At 41.3% G+C, this 21069-nt stretch overlaps 1 protein-coding gene across 3 annotated transcripts in view; it reads left to right on the top strand.

Moving 5' to 3' along the window:
* Nucleotides 1-21069, top strand: part of robo1 (roundabout, axon guidance receptor, homolog 1 (Drosophila)) — a 240658-nt gene that overhangs the window by 200407 nt on the left and 19182 nt on the right. For all 3 annotated transcript variants that reach the window (XM_077540951.1, XM_077540950.1, XM_077540952.1), the window contains 11 exons: nt 4818-4942; nt 5294-5465; nt 7953-8152; nt 9855-9936; nt 10008-10176; nt 11070-11236; nt 12229-12350; nt 15860-16091; nt 17942-18063; nt 19889-20060; nt 20370-20570. In XM_077540951.1, the coding sequence (XP_077397077.1) occupies nt 4818-4942; nt 5294-5465; nt 7953-8152; nt 9855-9936; nt 10008-10176; nt 11070-11236; nt 12229-12350; nt 15860-16091; nt 17942-18063; nt 19889-20060; nt 20370-20570 (1764 nt within the window). The remainder of the gene's footprint in view (nt 1-4817; nt 4943-5293; nt 5466-7952; nt 8153-9854; nt 9937-10007; nt 10177-11069; nt 11237-12228; nt 12351-15859; nt 16092-17941; nt 18064-19888; nt 20061-20369; nt 20571-21069) is intronic.

Raw genomic sequence — 21069 nt, 5'->3', positions numbered from 1 at the left:
AATTCTAATTTTTTACAGTCACAGCTACTTTGCATTTCACAGCAGACTTATTTTACACCTGAACATCATTTATTTTTTTGTAGTAGGAGTACTTATTTTACCTGGATTAAGGTTTGTTTTTGTTTTTTTTGGGTTTTTTGTTTTTTATTTTTGTTTTATTTATTTATTTATTTATTTTTTACCCGAGGCTGGGGGATTTGATTCCCGAAATTTGTGTTTTTACAGCCACAAGTTCTGTGTTTCAACTCAACTCTAACCTGCACACCTTTCAAGGGTTTTACCGTAGTTATGTTCAAACCTGCGCAACTTCTGGACATTTTAGCGTATAGTCTTATTTTTAACCTGTTGTAACGTTTTTGTTTTTCTTTTACAAGGTTAGGTTTACATTTGCTATTATAACCGGCACACTTTTCAAGCATTTTGCGTTTGTTTTAGCTCTTAACCTGAGCAGCAATGGCTAGGAATTTTACAGCACTCTTATTTTACCCGTTTTATCTTGTTGTTTTTTAGACAGTCATCCTATTGTTACCTTTGAAACTTTGGGAGTTTTTAGGGTAGTCTTGTTTTAACTTTGTTAAACTATGAAACTTTTGAGCATCGTTAGGACCCTTGTAGTAAGTGAGTGTCTGCTTAAAGATTAGGTGACGCAAAGGCATTTTAATGGGTTTGATGATGTGCTTTTTCACCAAAATAAGTCGTCTTTATTGGTGTTGAGGCGGAGAAAGGTTTTGAATGGAGCGGCGTTCCCTAGAGCGACGTTAGCAACAGCCCGTGCTAAGGAGCCTTGAAGGAGACTTAAATGCAGGAACTTTCTTGTCAGCAGCTTGCATGCTGTTGATAAAACACTCAAAACCCCAGCTGGTTGACCACATTTGAAACACGGTTTGTCCGTGTGTGTGCGTGCATATGGTTTTTCTCAGCCTTCAAACACACTCCCATTGTGCTTTGCTCACTGTTGCTGTACAACACGCTAATATTGGCGCGCGGCGCAGATGCATGCAAACAGTCCCCGGCGGGAGTTGTCATTAATCTTGTTAATTCTCCGAATGCGGCACTAATAACGTTTCCATGTCAGCGCCTCGGGGCTTTTGCGGCGGTCTTGAGTACGCCTCCTTACTGGGTCGGATGCTAAGTCACTGCTCCAACTGCCAATTTTAGCTTCGGAAGTGACGATGTACAGTACGTCAGCGACCATGATTTAGTTCATGTGTCGTGGCTGCGGGGTGTAACAGTACATGCATTCATAGCCTCACTTTTCGGTTTGCAATATAGAGCGTGTCAAGTCAAGGACAGGAAGTCAAATCCGTAACAAGAAAGTAAATACTGTATTTTCCGCACCTCATTATAAGGCGCACCTTCAATGAATGGCATATTTGAAAACTTTTTCCATATATAAGGCGCTACAGTAGAGGCTGGGGTTACATTATGCATCCATTAGATGGTGCTGCGCTAAAGGGAATGTCAACAAAACAGTCAGATAGGTCAGTCAAACTTTATTAATAGATTACAAACCAGCTTTCTGACAACTCCATTCACTCCCAAAATGAATAAACAGCTGTTTTATTATTTTCTCTGAGGTAAAGTATTAGTATTAGCTAACGATCCAAGATGGCGGGATCTTCTGCACATGCGCATCACTGATCATGCAGGGTCACCGATAGCGTCTTGACAGCGAGACCTGTTGCAGCTCAATATTGATCCATATATAAGGCGCACTAGATTATAAGTTTACTGCTATCAGTTTGCTTCTTTTCTTTTTTCATTTTATTGTTACACCACTCGTAATTATGTAATAATAAAATTTGATTACTTCGAGAAGCCGACATAAATCCTCCGATAGTTTGCCGTCATCAATTTCCGATCAGTTTATTGATGACGTTAGCAGAAAGCCAACAGCGCCTCCAGGCCATAGACGTAGACGAAGGTTACCTCATTAAAAGCTCAGACGTGCGCGTACGTGTCAGTGTCGTGTGGGCAGTTGTGAGATTTTAGGCTTTTTCTGATAGATAATAATGAATGTCTTCATCCAGAAGTCTGTAAATCTGCATTTTTAAAGGGCACAAATGAGTCAAAGGCGCAGGGGGGACGGCAGGCGGGGTGGGCTAAGATCATTACTCCGAGTGACAGCGTTTATGTTTCCGTGGGAGCACAAAGATTAGATAAGGCGAGCCATCGACTGTGCAAGATTTATGACCGATGGAAGTGACAAGTTAACATTCACCTTGCGCATTGGTGACCATCCCTCAGTCCTGGGACAGAACTCTCATGGAGGGTGCGGAGGCGTTGATGGCGTTTGGTTGGGGAATGTTCCATCATCTTGTCCTTTGGTTTTGCATAATCCAAAATATTCCTTGTGTCCTTGTGTATGAAATGTTCTTGACTATGAATTCAACCCTCCTCTGATGTACAACAAAACATAATCAGCTGCAGCTTTAGACAAAATCAGAATAATCATTATACTAAAAACAATTACAAAAAGCAATATAACAGCAGTAAATAAAGTTTTCTCCTACTGTGTCAAATTGTTGCAAATGTGTGGTTGTCACGAAAAAATTAATCAAATTATTTTTAGAAATTTTCATATAGCAACAGGAAAAAGTTGTCACCTTTTTTTATACTGTATATGTATGTATTAATTTATATCTTTAAAGCAGGGAATTCGATAATTACCAGTATTACAAAATTGTGGAGAGGTTGGAGATGTGCAAGAAAAAATAACTCACAATATTCCATCCAAAAAATAGTTTATGATATTGAAGAAAGAAAAAAAAAACAGGATCTTGTTTTTGTGCATTATAACAGCAATGACAAAGTTCCCATTGGCTTTGCAGCACAAAGTAAGCGGGAGAAAAGTCATGTTTTTTTGACCGAGTTGTGCTGCTTTTATATTGTAACATGACGACGATATTGTGGCAGTTTTAATATCACGATATCACTGTTATTGTTGCATCCCTACTATACAGCGTGTCAATTTGACCTGCAACATACCAGGAGGGTTCTTATGTTCCCTGTACTGTCCAACAGTGAAATATCTTTTGTGTTTTATTTACTTAAATGTCAATCTTGTGTCCACTTTGCATTTGTGCCCATCGACATCACCTTGTTTTGACATTGTTCATTGAGGTTTTGTGTTGTTGTCTTTTTTTTCTTTCTTTTTTTAGTTGTGTCTGGTAAGTTGACTTGTCACCCGTCACCCGAGACAAGAAGCTGTCACCACTCCAACCTCACGCACCCTCCCCCCATCCATCCTCCTCCCATCACCACTCCACATGCCAATCATGTCTCTCGGAGACAAATGGGTAAAAAAAAAAAAAAAAAAAAAGCAAAAGAAAGGATTTTTGGGCCTCCAAGGTAAAAGTGTCTCATTTCTTTTTCTCTTGTTGTCCCCTCCCTTTTCCAATGCATTTCCAAACAGCGCGTCTAATTTGCGGACAAATGACGCCTTTATTTCAAACGACAGCTTTGCAATTGCTTTTTGCGCATGCACGGCGCAGCCTCGCTGTACAAATGATTAACACGTTAGTCGGCGGCAAATGTTAGGCCGCACCTGGATGCTAACGAGTGCGCATCTTCTCACTAGAAGGTCGAATGTGCTGATGCCGCACCCATTCACGTTGTCATGAAGATGCATGGGTGGTGACGCCCGCCCTATTGGAGGCAGTCGGCGCGTAGCAGATGGTTAAATCGCGTTGCCCTCCCCTACCCCAACAATTTCCATGTGAATTTCAATTTCCCCTCGTCCATGCAAATGAGATGGCAGCTGGATAACCTTTCTTGTTTCTATTACAAGCGTATTTGCAGCGTTTAGCTTTGCACAGTTTACGTTAGCAAGTTAGTGCTAATAATTGTAAACACAACAAATTTGCCTGACAAACTCTGTCACGGCTTAAATTGCTTTCTTTTTTGTCAACAGAAACATATGTAATCATATAAATAAAGCTGTTATTGTTAAATAAAAATAATAATTTTAATAATGAATATTAAAAATATTCCCCAGTTTAGTCAAAATCATGTACACGGTATACAATACAATGAAAATATATTGTAGTTATTACCACCAGTCAGTGTGTTGGGGGGGCAATAACTGTTCATCTATTCGATCAGAAAATGGAACAATTAGTTAGGTTAGATTAGGTAGTTAGGTTAGGGATTGGCCCAGCCCACGGGTAGTGAAAAACTGCATAGAATTGATGGCAATTGAAATGCATGGGGAAAAAAAACCTGAAAATTATTTGAAAATGCTGAGAAACATTAAATATTAAATGCAATGTCTTAATTCATAGAGCTAATCGATGTTGTCATTGATTGATCGGGGAAAATTAAGACATTGCAGACGATCAGTGATTTTGCATAAAATGCTAAATTATCAGATCCTGCTTGCTTGAATCATTTATTTTAAGGAAACTGTTAAATTAATCGTTCTCTTTTTGCAAAAAATCATCAAAGAGCAATAGAAAGAAATATTTGTCAAAGATGAGCTCCTTGTTTTTTATTAACGGGAGTTGCACATCCCATTGCTGTGAGGATCGGGACTGAAGAGCAAAAAATCCAAAGTTTGAAGTTGCGTACGGATGCCATAAGATAGCAGCTAAAAACTTCATTTCTATGAGACAAAGCAATGGCCTGACTAAATGAAGTTACTCCCCTCAGTAAATAATTGACGTTAGTAAAAAAATTAATAAATAAATCCGGAAATAGGCAAAGATTCAAGATTCATGAACGTTGCATGTGTTAACTGTTTAGGCCTCTGAGGCATACCCTAAAATCAGTTTGGATGTTCGACGGTGGCTAACTGTTGATTCCCTGCTGCTCTCCAGTGCCACCAGCGTTTGTGGTGAGACCGAGGAACCAGGTGGTCGGCGTCGGCAGGACCGTTACCTTCCAGTGCGAGGCCACCGGCAACCCTCAGCCCGCCATTTTTTGGCAACGGGAACGAAGTCAGGTAAGCAGAAAAAAAAAGTCAATTGTAATACTAACAGCAGTGCCTTGAGTTACGAGTTGAGTTATTACCATACTTGTGACATACATACATACATTAAATAGAATGTCAAGAATGAAAACATTTTTGCATTTTTGCTTTATTTCAATGTGTTGCTCTCTCTGGCGTGTGCACCTTGGCCACCAGGCGGCAGTATAATTAATGCATGATGTAAATTGCAATGATATTGTTCTGAGAGGATAAAGAATATATGCCTGTTAGTATTATTAATATGCGCTGTCTGTTTGCGTCCACACTGTTTTTTGCTTAAAATGTCCAGCTGAATGTACGATATGTTTTGTGACTGTCCGACAGAACCTGCTGTTCTCCTACCAACCGCCCCAACCATCCAGCCGCTTCTCGGTGTCGCAGACGGGGGATCTGACCATCACGGGTGCCGAGCGGGCCGACGTGGGCTACTACAGCTGCCAGGCCCTCAACATTGCCGGAAGCGTCATCACAAAGGCGCTACTGGAAGTCACCGATGGTAAGCACGTCCGCCCACGTTTATTATCATTTTACAATTTTAAAAATGTGCAGAATTTCATGTTATTCAATGTTAAAGATTAGATAGCTCTTTATTTATATTTTAAAAAAAAATGCTCTAAGCTGTCACCAAGGTCTTACAAACCAATTATGCCATCTAGTGGTAGAAAGATAACCTCAACACAAATCAATATCACACATTGTTTACAGTACAATACATCTTTTTAATTTTAACTAATTTTTAAGAATCATTATGAAATTACAGTATCAATGACGAAAAAATGCAGCCATATTTCTTTTAGGTTTTTGTAATTTTTTTTATTAACAAGAGCATCTTAGGAAAATATTGTACATTTCATTGTACATTTAGAACAGATATTTGCAATTTATAGTGAGTTAACTATTTAAGTCATGCGTTTAATTACGATAAAAAAATTAATCACCTGACACCCCTAATTTTTTACAAATTTTCAGTATACTAGAGCATTTGTCAAGTCAAAATATATTTTCTATATGCTTGATATTCTCGACAACGCAACATACTGTATGATCATATCAATCAGCTAAGCTGGATTCAAACCCCCAACCTGCATTTAGCGCAAGCTTCTTCTTCCTCATTCCTTGTCATGTTCCATCTCACTCTGCCTTCGTCTGTCCTGCTCTCCGGATAATAATAACGGTTATTAAAGTCAGTGCACAACAGGTAATTATGGGTCACGCTGTCAGTGGTTTTCGTCATCCTGGCAAAACACAAACATCGGCAATCGGACCGCCGCACTCTTTGTGGAATCACGAGGCCAGACGGCAACGGTCATCAATAGAGCGATGAATAATCACGATCATTAGAGAGGTGGGAGCGTGTTGCCGCAACAAAAGTGTTACCTACTCTCGTCTTCTTATCTATATTCGCATTTTACAAAAAAATATAGATAATCGAATCATCATCAGTTGCCCAAAATAGCCACACTGCACATTTGAGATTACAAATAACAAATTTACTATATTTTACCAATTTATTTTACTTGACAAGACAATTCAGTTTTGTAATAACTCTAAATGTAGTATGTCAAATTTAAATAATCTGCACTGTTTAGAAATATATACATACAGAATATTGAAATGTCTATGGTATGTAAAAATGAAATGTTATATATGCTTGAACATGTTAATATAAAAATGTGTACCACTGTTATCCTGTGAGTTGCATAAAAATTTACAATGTTATTTACTACGAAAGTGTGGAACTTCCAATGTGAATTAAATGTTTTTGACTGGCAAATACAATACAATAAACAAGTATTTGCATGTATGTTTGCACTACCTGCAAATACTTGTTGCTAAATGCTAAAAAGCTTCTTCTTTTTTTTTTCCGCCATAACGCCATGGGGGTATTGACTTGCACATGCGCATACATGCCCTTTGCATTTTGGATAAAAAAATAAAATAAAATAAAAATCCCGCACAGGAATTACACACTGCAAACATAATAAATCCTAAAAAATTAACATAAATAATGATTACATTTAGAACATACAGTATTGGTACAATGTAGGCCAAATGCTAAAACATTGTTTTAAACTTGTGCATGCACAAGTCAATACCTCGTGGAATTATGTTTTTAGAAGTTAGCCTATTAGTACGTATGTTTCAATATATTTGACCGTCAAAAATGTTTATTGTTTCCGTTTTTGCAGCAATTAGCATTAGTTTCTAAGTTAAGTTAAGTTAAGGGCTAAGTTTCATCAGTTTTCACAAATCTATTTAAAATTGTAAGTAATTTAGCTTTTTTTCTACATGGCCCTGATTGATCTCCTTTGCTCTGCTGACACCTGCTGGCCGTTTGTGTAATAGCTACAATTTCTGCAACCGTTCTTTGCAGTTGAGAGGCTGCATCAAAGCATTCTGTATGCGTTTTTATGCTTTAGCATAAAAAAAAACAAAAAAAAAACAAAAGAACGTATAAATCCGTCTTTGGGACACTTAAAACATTTTTTAAAAAACGTATTTACACGTTATTGTGAGCAAATGAGTTAAATGTTTCTGTTTAAAATAGTAACAATAATATTAATAATTGTACAGCATTCAGTCAGTCAGTTGAATTCTACCCTGGTCGCATATTTTGGCATCAATATGGCAAGAAATAAGAGTTCATTTGGCCACGGGCGTTCCAGTTGCGCACCTTCCCACATAAAATTGCGCGGCGCACATCTGAGGCTGTTTGATTTTAATTGTGCTGTTTATGTTTTATACCGCGTCCACCTGCTGCGGAATGATTAGAAAATTGCTTCCAGTTCTTCAGATTGGCTCGGTTTCATCATCTCCCACGCGCTCATGCTGCTTGTCAGACGTTCGCTACCTTTTGTGCCCCTCCTCGCACAAAAGCTTCGGATGTAATTATTATGTCCCCTGCCGCAAAGCATCAACACCTCCCCTCCCCCCACCTCCCTTTTCCATTTGGACACATAATTATTGTTGTTTGGTTCCGCAGTGGTGTCAGACCGCCCGCCGCCGGTCATCCGGCAGGGCCCGACCAATCAGACGGTGGCGGTGGACGGCACGGCGGTCCTCAGCTGCGTGGCGTCGGGCGGTCCCACCATCCTGTGGAGGAAGGACGGCGTGCTGGTATCCACCCACGACTCGCGGGTCAAGCAGCTGGACACGGGCGCTCTCCAGATACGCTACGCCAAGGTCAGACGGCACGCCTGAGCTCAAAGTAGCGTAATCTGTCACTACGACGGGGGGGGGGTGCACGTGTTGAATTCAAAAGTTGTTTTCTTTGACGGATCTTGACGTTGACGATAGCTATTGAAAAGTTGTTCCATTCGATTTGAGCCAATCAAAGCTGCTATTCAAAAGCCAATTTCTTATTTTTGAGTATTTTTGAGTACATGTCCACTGTAGTGACCGATATGCACGTTTGACACCCGAAACCCTGTTTCCTCTCCATGAGGGCCTGGGCGGCTAATCCCATCCCCGCAGGTTTGCAAATAACACCTCAGCGGGCCACCACTCAATTGTCACGCCCTCGACCCCACAAAGCCGTCGCTGGCTGTCAGGTGGAGGCTTTTGTGTGAAATTGTGCGCGTGTGTGTGTGCGTGTGAGACTTGATGGGGCGGGAGTGTTCCCTCCTTGTCACGGGGTCAGAGTTCGCGTCAGTTTGCGGTGCGGTGATGACTGTTGGCGTGTCTTGTGGTTTACAAGATTGCAGAGCGAGTGGACCTGCGGTGAAAGCAATGCAGGCTTATTTTGGAGGGGAGTCGGAGTCACAAACCCCCAACCGCCCCACCCCCTCCTCCGTTCTCCCTATGTAAGCGCCAGCACTTTCCATTAACAAAGATGTCACTCCCCCCCGGACGACGTTTTCATGAAGATGATAATTTGTGACGTATGAAACAATTGATTTCATCAATGCAGTCAGCTGCGTGTTTCTGTAGCACACACACAATCACACATGCGTGTCATCTATTGTTTCGTTAAGCCAGACAGCCGTGAATTTCCTCCGATAAACTAGTTAGTCAGGCTCAGTGAAAAAAAAAAAAAAAAAATCACATTGTATTTTTTTTATATGATTTTTTTTTCTTCCTGTGTATGCTGCGCTAACTAGCATAACTAGCAGTTGATATCTGAGGCAAACATTTTGTGCGTTTGTGTTCAAACCATCATGCAGATTTTAATATTTACTGATTTTTATTCCATTTAAAAATGCATTTTAGATATTTTTTTTTACATATACAGTTATTAAATATTTTGTAGTGCTATTTGAAGAATTTTTGGGGGTTAAAAAGAAAACCTTTTTTTTTTTTCTTCTTTGCCCAATGCAATTTCAATGGGCCGCAGTTATTTTTGCCCTTTTCAGGCTGGCCCAGTCGCCACACCCTGCAAATAGTGGGGGTCAACTGTACCCTACATATTCTGTAGATATTTATATTCATTCCATGTATGTATGCATTTCATCAGCAAAAACAGTGTTTTTATCAGCTACAGCTTCGGTATAAGCCAAAATTAGTGTGCAAATATTGTCATGTATTTGCTTACAAACTGAACTGTGAGGTAGGATTTAAAAAAAAAAAAAAAGAGCTGAAGCTAATGGAAATGGCTGCTGGCTTTAAACAGACCAAGTCACATCTGTTCACCTCCCAGTAGAGTTTAAAGGAGGTGGGGGAGGGGACGACGGAGATTTCGAAATGTGGGCGCCTCCAATTAGTCTGTGCTCCTTTTGCTATTTGGCGTCTGCCACTCAACCTTCCAGCCAAGACACGATAGCGAGATGATCAGGAAATGACAGCAGACAGACAGCGAGTTTGGCTCGGGGGGGTCCAAGAAGAAGAACAGGAAAATGTGTCAGCCGCTAACAAATCATTTCTATTTCCTCCTAATGTCTGCTTCCAGTTGAGCGACTCGGGTTCCTACACCTGCATCGCCTCCACGCCCGGAGGCGAGGCCTCGTGGAAAGCTCATCTGCAAGTGCAAGGTACTGTAAACCCGCCTCCATGAAAAGCAGCAAAGGCGGCAAAACGACGGTCGGCTTTTTTGTCCCATCAGAATTCGGAGCTCCCGTGCAGCCCAACAGACCCACCGACCCCAACCTGATCCCCAGCGCCCCCTCCAAACCCGACGTGACGGACGTCAGCCGCACGTCCGTCGCGCTCTCCTGGAAGCCCAACCTGAACGCCGGGGCCACGCCCACCTCCTATGTCATTGAAGCCTTCAGGTAAACGCCTTCGCCACACACTTTTGTCACTTAATGTCATATATTCTTTTTTAAATATACAAATAATGAAACAAATTAACAAAAAATATACAGCTTGTATCTCCAAAAGTTGTGATTTTCTTGTTGTCATTTTTATCCACCAACCTCCACAAAAAAAAATGTTTTGGCTTCTCGTAAAATCGAAATGGGAAATCATTATTAGGGGTGTCAGGCAATTAAACTTTTTACTGGTAATTAGTCACATGACTTCAATAGTTAACTCATGATTAATCACAAATTTGATCTGTTCTAAATGTACAATAAAATATACCATTTTTTTTCTAAGCTTCATACACTTGTGAACAGAAAAGTGGGAAAAATGTTAAACTAATAGAAATATGGCTGCATCTTTTAGTCATTGATACAGTCATTTCATAATAATTCATATAATTGAGTTAAATTAAAAAGATGTACCGTACTGTAAAAAACGAGTATGATATTGATTTGTGTTGAGATCATTTTCTGCCACTAGATGGCATAATTGCATTTGTAAGACATTGGTGACAGCTCAGTGCATTTTCCCTTTAACATTAAGAGCTATCTAATCTTTAACATGAAGTGACTTCTGAAATTCTGCGCATTTTTAAAATTGTAAAATACAACTTGACACAGTCGCCACAAATATATGCGTTTTTGCTAAGTTTTTACATGGACGTGTCTGCTGCATTGCGACTGGAATTCCCCCAGTACAGGCTTTCCAAGTAAGGGGCGGCCATTAATCGTACATTAAAAAAATTTAGTGGCGTTAAAGGAACTTTAAATTAACTCAAAATTAACGCACTATTTTTGTCACCGCTAATCATTGTATTTAAATGCAACGAAGAATAAAAAGCTTTTTTTCTGCGTGTGCGCAGTCACGCGTCGGGGAGTAGCTGGCAGACGCTGGCGGAACACGTCAAAACGGAATCGTTTGTCTTGAAGGGCTTGAAGCCCAGTGCCGTCTACCTCTTCCTGGTGAGGGCAGCCAACGCCTACGGACTGAGCGACCCCAGTCCAATCACTGATGCTGTGAAAACGCAAGGTAAGCTACTCCACAATCTCCACTTGGCTGCACTGCTCCCTTTTCTCCTGCCCTCAGGTTGTCATTGTAATATTTGAGAGTACACGTGAAGTCATAACAATTTAAAAAAAAAAAAAAAAAAAAAAAACTTCACTCTGCAGAATTGTTCTCCTGAGTCTCCACTTATGCCGTCGCCCAAATGACAAGAATTGACAAAAATAAATACACATTAGCTAAACTTTTGTTATCGTTCTGAATGGGTCCGTATTGTGTTTCATTTTGCTGCAGTACTCCCAATTTCTTGCTGCCCACAGTCTCCTCTTGGATAACATTTCTGTCATGGTAACATTTGACAAAACACTGGAAGGAAAAAAAAACAAATACACTTTTTTTGTTCAGAATGCTGCAGAATTTTACTCCACAGTCTCCACTCTGCTGCAGTTGCCCACATGATAAGATTGACACAAATAAACACACGTTGACGTTAGCTTGCTTTTTGTGGGACTTCCAGAATGCTGCAGTATTGTCGTCCACAGTCTCTACTTTACTGCCATGTTCCAGTTTCTTGCTGCCCACAGTCTCCATTTGGATAACATTAAAAAAAAAAAAAAGAAAAAAGAAATCAACCGAGCAACAGCTTGTAAGTTGGGGCACTAGTGTCACCATACCAGCATGAGTTGACCCGATCAATCATCAATCAATCAATCTTGGATATCAAGACTGGTTACCTGATTTTTTGCTGATTGTGATAGACATAAAAAGATTGGATTTTTAAATTGTCATCATTTTCAAAATGACAAAATAATCCTGCAGTACCAAAGGGAAGAGCAAAAGCTCATGTCACATTATGGATTTGTGTGCTGGCAGTACCAAAAAAAAAAATAATAATCCACAAGAGAGCAATTTGGATGTGCTTTTCTTCATCTTAATGCATTCCATTTGGACTCAGGTGCAAATAAACATCCCTGGTGCTAGTTTCGTAACATGAACCCATTGACCATGTCTGCCTGCAGACATCCCCCCAACCAGCCAGGGCGTGGACCACCATCAGATCCAGAGGGAGCTGGGCGAGGTGCTGATCCACCTGCACAACCCCACCATCCTGTCCTCGTCCTCCGTCAGGGTGCAGTGGACGGTGAGTGCGCCCGCTTCGGGAAAACCCGACGCGTCGTAGAGCAGCAACGCGGGCATGCGTGCCCGTTGGTGCCCACCAGCCCCCCTTCTCTGATTGAAAACAGCGGATGGCTGTTAAAATAATGTGAGTGAGAAGGAAGAGGCGGCCAACTCTCTGGCCCTTAAGCCAAAATGACTTGCAGATGTTGAAAATACAATTCAATAAAATAAAGGTGGGAGTGGGAGAACCAAGCGTGACCTGCCTGCTCGCTGCGGATCAAATTGACTTGTTTTCAAATCGTAAAGCAACAGCTGAAGACATTCAGAACTAAAGAACTAAAGTAGTTTATTTAAATGCCATTTAACAATATTTTAATGCATTTATAGCCAAAAAGAAATTGCAATAAAAAATGGAAAGTAGCTTCCTGAAATTGCTAAAATGCTGTAGAGTGAAATTGATTTTAAAAATGTTTAAACCTTCACTTAATAGCATTAATACTTCCAACTGTTGTGTGCCCTGTGATTGGCTGGCAACCAGTTCAGGGTGTACCCCGCCTACTGCCCAAAGCCAGCTGAGATAGGCTCCAGCACCCCCGCGAACCTTGCGAGGAATAAGCGGTCAAGAAAATGGATGGATAGATGGATGGACTTCCAATTGACTGATTGACTTCGCTTGTGTTGACAGCTCATTCCATTTGTGTGCAGCATAACAGCTAAATGCTGCTTCACCGTGTTTGCTTGGAAACCTGGGCTCCACTAACTGACACGAGTTTGCAGACCTCAAAGCGAGACTGTATTTATATTCAATTTGCATTACAAAGATTTTGTCCTTTTCTACTTTAATAAAACACACATGAATGCAATGTGTACTTTTATTTATTTTAGTTTTTATTTTAGTATATGTTCTTATTTAAAATGTTTTAATCATATTCAAAGCTATATTTCCTATTACAGTGTAGTTCAAGGGTGTCCTATCCTGCACGTTTGAGACATTTCCCTCCTTCAACACACCTGATTCAAATGATCAGATCATCATCAAGCACTGCAGAAGCCGGGTAACGATTCTGACCATTTGAATCAGGTGTGTTGAACACCTGTAGTGTAAGTCATATTGAAGAAAATGTAGTCATGTACCTATTTTTCCTTGCCGGGTCATTTTGACCCGCCACAAAACATGAGTATTTGAAGCAGCATAATTCCCATTTTTTTCCAGAGCTTCACTTATTTTCCAATGTGCCAATTTATTGGCCTTATATTTCACTTGGTTTTGCTCTTGTGGTCTAATCATAACCAACTGAGCTAGCAGCTTATTTTATAGGAAAAAAAAAAAAAAAAGATTAAAAGCAGAGCAGTTCACCTTCCGCCGGGACTTACAAGGTTATTAGCCTGGTCGTTACGCTGCATCGTAAAGCTGCCTTAATTCAACTAACAGACACTTGCGAGTTTGCCTAGCCTAGCCTAGCCTAACCCCGGGTTTTCACTGACTGCGGTTGCGGTGCGGTTGCGGTGCGGTGCGTCTTGACTGCGTGCTCCGGACGGGTCAATTTTTTTGTCAATCCACACCGGCTCCGCACAGCTGCGGTCCGGCAGCTCCGTCGCCGCCCACTTCCCAACGTGTCTCGCGGGACCGTGCGCGCGCGATCATGTGGCATTTCACAACGACAAACATACAGAAAGTCTGTGCTTCTTCTGCTATGAGATTCCATGCAGCATCTTTTTTTTGGTTGTCCTTGTAAAGTATATTAATAACGAGAGTCGGGTCAGTGCGTGCTCAAGGCGAGCGCCACTCTTTATTTCTGTCTTCCGCGTCCGGCTGCCGCTCAGTACGGCAAGCGAGACGGGCACAACAAGCAATCGCGAACATCAAACTCACAATACATTACAGTCCTTATAAAAAGGATGTGCCGTGTCATATATTATTTTGTGGTTTTCCACCTCCAATTTATTAAACCTCTCCGCGTCCATGTTCGCTGGTGTCTAAACCGTGAATGAGCACATGGCCCGGCGACGCCCACGTCACGTTCTGCTGATAAGCTTGCGAAATACGAGCTGGCGAGTGTTTTATTCTGAAAGGTAACCGGAAATTTATTTTGAAACTGCGTCGGTCTTCCTGTCCCGCTCGATGTGTTTTGTGCTAGCTTGCCATTTGCCGGAGGCCTACCGCATGCGGCGTCCGGCAAAAATAGAAAATAGGCTATCCTTGCGGAAGGCTTGCGGCACGCCGCAGGCCTTCCGCAGTCGACACGCAACGCACCCGCAAGCGGTGTAGACTGCACCATTCGAATGAATGGAATCTAATTGTTGCGGCGCCGCACCGCACCGCAACCGCACCGCAACCGCAGTCAGTGAAAACCCGGGGTAACCTAGCCTAGCTTAGCTTAGCTCAGCCCTTAACTCCTAATTTTCGCCGGTGCAACGAAGCACTCCATCACGGGCTATATCCCGCTCTAACCAGCTCCAGACTTCGCGGAACCTCTGGTCAATGACCTCACCGTGCGGTTTGTACAAATGTCCGCAGAATGCCAAATCCGAGCAATTGACAGAGTTGAAAATGGCCGCCTGACAACTTGCGACTGACTCTTAGGTGAGCGAGCTCATTGTGGTTTAGTGATGCTACTGTGTAACTGAGATCCTTTTCCAGCTTAAAGTTGCCAAGAAGTACAGTGCTGACCATATGAGTGACGTAACCAAATTAACTCTGCTTCTCTGCTTTACCTCTGGAAGCTGCTGGATTATACTCCACAGTCTCCACTTGGTCGCAGCGGTGATTGCAAACTTTGAGGATGCAGCAAGAAATGACAAAATCCACATGCATCTTGACTTTAGTTTACACTGTAATAATTCTTTTACTTTGGCGTCTCTACATTGCTGCAATGGCCCACAGTCTCTTCTAGGATAAAATTATGTCATTGTAACATTTAAGGATGTGCATGATTTAAGAAATTGCATAAACAAACACAACAGTGTTAATTTACCATTTACCATTTGCCTTAGCTCTGCAAGCTGCAGTCTTATAGTTCGTCTGCCCTTAGTCTCCAGTTGGATAAAACTGTAGCATTTGAGGTTACATGGAAAAAATAACGCTCAACAGTCTCTTCTAGGATAAAATTGATACATCATTGTAACATTTTAGGATACGCAACATTATCCTGTGCCTTAGCTCTGGAAGCTGCAATTTCATATTTGTCCTGCCCTTAGTCTCCGCTTGGATAATGTTGTTACATTTGTGGCAAGCATGACAAAAACCAACATGCCGCTAACATTAGTGTACACTTTAGCTGTGGACTCCGCAGCATTATAATCCACAGTCTCCACTTTGCTGCCACTGCTCACTTTCGTGCTGCCCACAGTCTCCTCTTGGAGAAATTTCACAATGTAACTCCCTGACCTTTATTGTCTCACACTAAAGTTGTTTTGATTTCCAGCTGTTTTCTGGCTGCCCTTAATCTCCTTTCGGATAAAACTCCCAATTTAACCTAAATCTTAATCATCCGAAGCTAACGACGCTGCATTTTTGCCGCCGTCCACCAGGTGGAGCAGCAATCCCAGTATATCCAGGGCTACAAGGTGATGTACCGGCCATCACCCGAGGGGCAACCGCGCGGCGACTGGGCCACGTTCGAGGTGCGCACGCCTGGCGAGGACAGCGCTGTGGTGCCGCACCTCCGCAAGGGCGTCACGTACGAGTTCAAAGTGCGCCCCTTCTTCAACGAATTCCAGGGCACCGACAGCGACGTGAAAATCGGACGGACCCTAGAGGAAGGTGCGTGCGTGTGCGACTGTATTTATGCGTGTACGTGTTTGTGTGTGTGTTTAGCGCTTTAGCACTCGCATGCGTGCACACGCGTTTTCATGTTTACACTCTTTTATATGCACAGCTTGCATGTGTGCGAGGAGACAACAGCTGTTCACACCAGACAGAGCGGTGGTGTGTGTGTGGGGGGGGGGGATTATGTTCAAACATGCTACATTGAAGCATGCTAGGCTCCATCGATGCAGCTTTATACCCTGGAGTCTCCACTTTGCCGCAGTGCCAATTGCAACATTTGAGGATACATGGCAAGAAATTACACAAACACACTGTCTCCATTGCTGCAGATGCCCGCAGTCTCTTCGAGCATAAATTGCCACATCATTGTAACATTTGAGGATGCATGGCAAGAAATGACAAAATTAAGCACACAGCAACATTAACTAAACCTATGCCTAATTTCTGGAAGCAGCATACTTCTGCTGCCCTCAGTCTCAACTCGGATATACTGTACATAATTGCTAAGTCATTGTAGTAATTGAGATAACACAGCAACAAATGACACAAATAAAGACACATTCAAAGGTTAGTTTACACTTTTTTCTGCCTCTTAAGTACAGAGTCTCCACTATGCTGCAAGTGCCCACAGTCTCTTCTAGGATAAAATTGCCATATCATTATACTATTTTAGGGTACACGGCAAGAAATGACAAATATAAACACATGCAAACTTTAGCTTACCATATAGCTTAACTCTGGAAGCTGTAGTGTCAAACGTGCTGCCCTCAGTCTCCTCTTGAGTAAAATTTCTATGGCACTGTAAAAGATGAGGAAACACGGCAAGAAATGACAAAAATAAACACCCATTCTAACCTTCGTACACCGTTATTCTGCCTTTACCTTTGAGTCCACAGTCTCCACTTTGCTGCGGGAGCCTGTAGTCTCTTCTAACACAACATTGTTATGTCATTGTAACATTTGAGAATGCACCATAAAGTATGAAAATAAAAACACATCACTTTACCCTGTGGCTTAATTCTGGTTATTGCAACATTATTCTCCTTTGTCACCACTTTGGTACAGCGATAAGTTTCATTGCTGCCCTTAGTGTCCTCTCGGATAAAATTGCAACATCATAGTAAAATTGGAGGATACATAAGATACCGTTTTTATACAACACTGAATGTATCCGTGCGCGTGTGTGCATGTAACCAAGAGCTAACGTTGTGTATTTCTTTTTCTTGTTTCTTGCTGTGTATTCACAAATGCTGCAATCAATGACATGCATGAATGTTATTCATTCATGCCACAGAAGGAAAAATGTGGCCGCCGGCCCGCCACGCTGTTTACTGGAAAGTGTTGACGTTTTTGATGTGTTGTTGTTTTTATTGCATCTAATTGAATGCTGCCTTTGATGAAAATGACTGCTTTCACGTCACGCATCACCCACGCACTCTTTTTAGCCTGCATTCATCATGATTTTAATTCTCACTTGAAATGTCCTCTAATTTACTCCCAAATTAATGAACCGTCCTGTTTAGTAAATTGGCGATGAAACACGCATCTCTGCTTTTGGTTTGTTTGCTAAATTGATGTGAAATAATGTGTGGGTGTGCATGACATGAAATACACAAAATAGTGGAAATGAGTGGGTACCATACCACTATTTTTTTTGGTTTTGATTTTTTTTCTCCTTTTAAAAACTGCCAGTCAACATACCAGGAGTGTTAACCATCATCCTTTTTGCCATTATTCCTTTGTTGTCTGGAAGTAGGCGAGTCGAGTGCCAACTCTCTATGTAGCGCAAAGGTGTGTCTAATACATCTTTCCTTCCTTTGTCGACACCCCCAACCTCCCATCAGTGCCCAGCGCGCCTCCCCGCGAGGTTACGGTGATGGAGAGCGGAGACAACGGGACCGCCATCGTGGTCTCCTGGCAACCGCCACCGGAGGAAGAGCAGAACGGGGTGGTCCAGGAGTACAAGGTAACAACTCGTGGGGGAAGACGAGAGACACAAAGACATACTTTTATGGCTACACATGGAGAGTTAACAATGAAATAAATAAAGCAGAGCATACTGTTGGGAAATACTGCCATCTAGTGGCAAAAGCCAAACTGTGTCAAGTAAGTGGCGTGCATCTCAAGTTGGGGGAGGAAGTAATAATCATAATAATCCAACAGCGGTTTTGCATATCCACAGTTTTTAAAAATTATTCCTGACCAGTCTTCTTTTTTTTTTTTTTGTTCCTTAAAATTTTGGTAACAATTATTAATAAAAATGTAAATGATTAAACTCAATCTTTTAAAAAGATATAACTTCCAATTGTTATGTATGTTTTCCGATTAAAAAAAATATTCTAGTAAAATGTGTTAAATATTTTTTAAAATATGGTCATATTTTCATTTTTAATTTAATTTTAATTAAATTTTCATTTTAATTATCCATCCACATCCACAAAAGTACATTTAAAATCATTTTTTCAAAAATATATATTTGGTTTAAATGTAAACTTTAATAATTAGTTTCTGTATTCAAATGTGTTAGAAGATTGAACTACACCTTAATTTGGACAAGAAAGAGCAATATTAGGAACATTTGTTACATGTTTTATAATAATATATTAAAATGCAACGTATACAGTGTTTTTAATTTTCTGTTAATAAAAAAGGGCAACATGCATTAGAAATGTTCCCTCTTATATTAGTATTATTTTTATTCGTTTTTTTTTGTTTTTTTTTTAAGATTGGGCAAGATTTTTTTTTATATACTTTATCAACAAAGTTAAAATACTTTATCAACGAAATTAAAATAATTTATTTGCAGTACTGTATTTACATAAATAGATGCAATATGTGTATAGAGCTAAGCTGTTTTTTATTTGATATCCTTGAATGACATGAAAAAAAAAGGTGCATGCTTGCAGATTGTTGAGCCTTCCTTTTGGTATTTCATTACATCGGTAACACTTGTGGTAATGGTTGGCAAGTCTGGTGTGTGACATGGTTAGCATGTTGTTAGCAGCTTGTCACTGTATGTTAGAACAAATAACATAAGCTACTTGTGTGTTCCAGCCATTTGGAGTCGTTTTATGGCTTTGGGCTCCGGCTTTCTCGCTGCCCAGGAAGCGCGCGCACATTGCGAGAGCACAACGTCTGGATGCAGATGTATGGTTCTCTTTGTGACCCCTACATTTCGCTTAGTTGGGGAGCACGCACACACCGCCCCTCCCTTGGGCTGACAGCTCCTCCGAGCCGCTCTAATTGGCTTACAGGCCTGATTACTGATCCCCCCCGCCCGGTTTGTTTTCCATAGGCCGAGACGTGTTTTGACTACCGCGCTTTAAAACTGAGTCTTTGTTCGAAAAACATAACCTTGTGTTTTGAAAATATTCCCTGTAACAAGATATCTACGTCCCGCTGAGATGTTGCTATTGTGGTTGCCACCCGCAGCTGCCATTATGGATTCAATTCAATTCTATAGACTTGTTCACCATGTCACTCGTACTCCCGCTAATTGCATGGGACCAGATCTTACCTCAAATACAGAATCTATTTAATTATGGATTGACCCAACCGATAAAAAAAGGTTTTAATTTTGTATCAATGCCACAAGATGGCAGCAAATTGAACCAGAAGGATTCTAAAGCATCAATGCTATGCTACTAGCATGTACACAGTATTGAACCAATATAACGTCAACACTTGTAACCAGTCAATTAGTATACTTAGTAGTATTAGCTAGCAAAGTATGAATGTACGTATGGATTTTCTCCCTCCCCATAACGTGCCTTCTGTCTCACCTGTGTTAGGTTTGGTGCTTGGGGAACGAGAGCAGGTACCACATCAACCGCACGGTGGACGCCGCCACTTTCTCCGTGCTCATTCCCAGTCTGGCTCCGGGCGTCCGTTACGGCGTGGAGGTGGCGGCCAGCACCGGGGCGGGCCCCGGGGTCAAGAGCGACGTCACCTACTTCCAACTCGGTGAGTACAGACCATCGTGGACACAATTATGTATATGGCTTGGGGGGGGAGAGTCAACCGAGTCAGATAAATCCACCACAAAATTTTTGGCCATACACGAATCAAAATAGTGCTACAGCCAAGCGTTTGATCATATATTTTTTTTAAAAAGTCGCCACTTTCCTGTACTTGTATCAATCCGCATCTTTGTTGACAATCGCACCATGTTTTTGTGGTTCAGTAAAATCCAATACAGTACAGTATCTCGCACGTGATGTCTCAAAACGCAATCAAATGACAATGCTGAGTGTTTGACTGCGTCCGTCTCAGACGCGTCGGGGCGGATGACGGCGGCGGCGGACCCCCAGAACCCCCTGTCGCAGCAGATCTCCGACGTTGTGAAGCAGCCGGCCTTCATCGCCGGCATCGGCACCGCCTGCTGGATCATCCTGCTGGTCTTCAGCATCTGGCTTTACCGGCACAGGAAGAAGCGGAACGGACTGTCCAGCAGCTACGCCGGCATACGCAAAGGTCAATGATGTGATGTGTGATGTGATGTGTGGTGTGCATGTCAGGCATGTAAATGGCAACGTGACTAGGCAACATTTCAGGCTACCTTTGTGTTTTCAGCCAGCCATAATCGGCATTGATGCCCAAAGTAATGCCCAAAATGACCCAAATTGCTTATGTTTTCAGTTCAAGTGCAGGTTATTCATAAGTTCGAGGAAGTACAAGTTATTCATACACAATTTCTTTGTGAACTCATAACGCACGTATTGATTTTTACGTTGAATTGTATAACAGTCTTCTACACAATAAAAATACAGCAAAATCCTTTAAAAATTAAATGTGGATATATATATATATACAAAATCCTTTAAAAATTAAATGTGGATATATATATATATATATTTTTTAATTATTGTCATTACTGTTTTTTTAAGTCACTTTTGTTTTTGTTTTTACAAGTTATATTCATTGATTGAAAAAGAAAACCTTTATAAAGGACACACATGCTCCTAAACTCCCA

Source organism: Festucalex cinctus, chromosome 13, assembly GCF_051991245.1.
Source record: "Festucalex cinctus isolate MCC-2025b chromosome 13, RoL_Fcin_1.0, whole genome shotgun sequence".
Classification (NCBI taxonomy): Eukaryota; Metazoa; Chordata; class Actinopteri; order Syngnathiformes; family Syngnathidae; genus Festucalex; species Festucalex cinctus.
The sequence above is the reverse complement of the archived record's forward strand: the minus strand, read 5'-3'. Positions and strand labels throughout refer to the sequence as shown.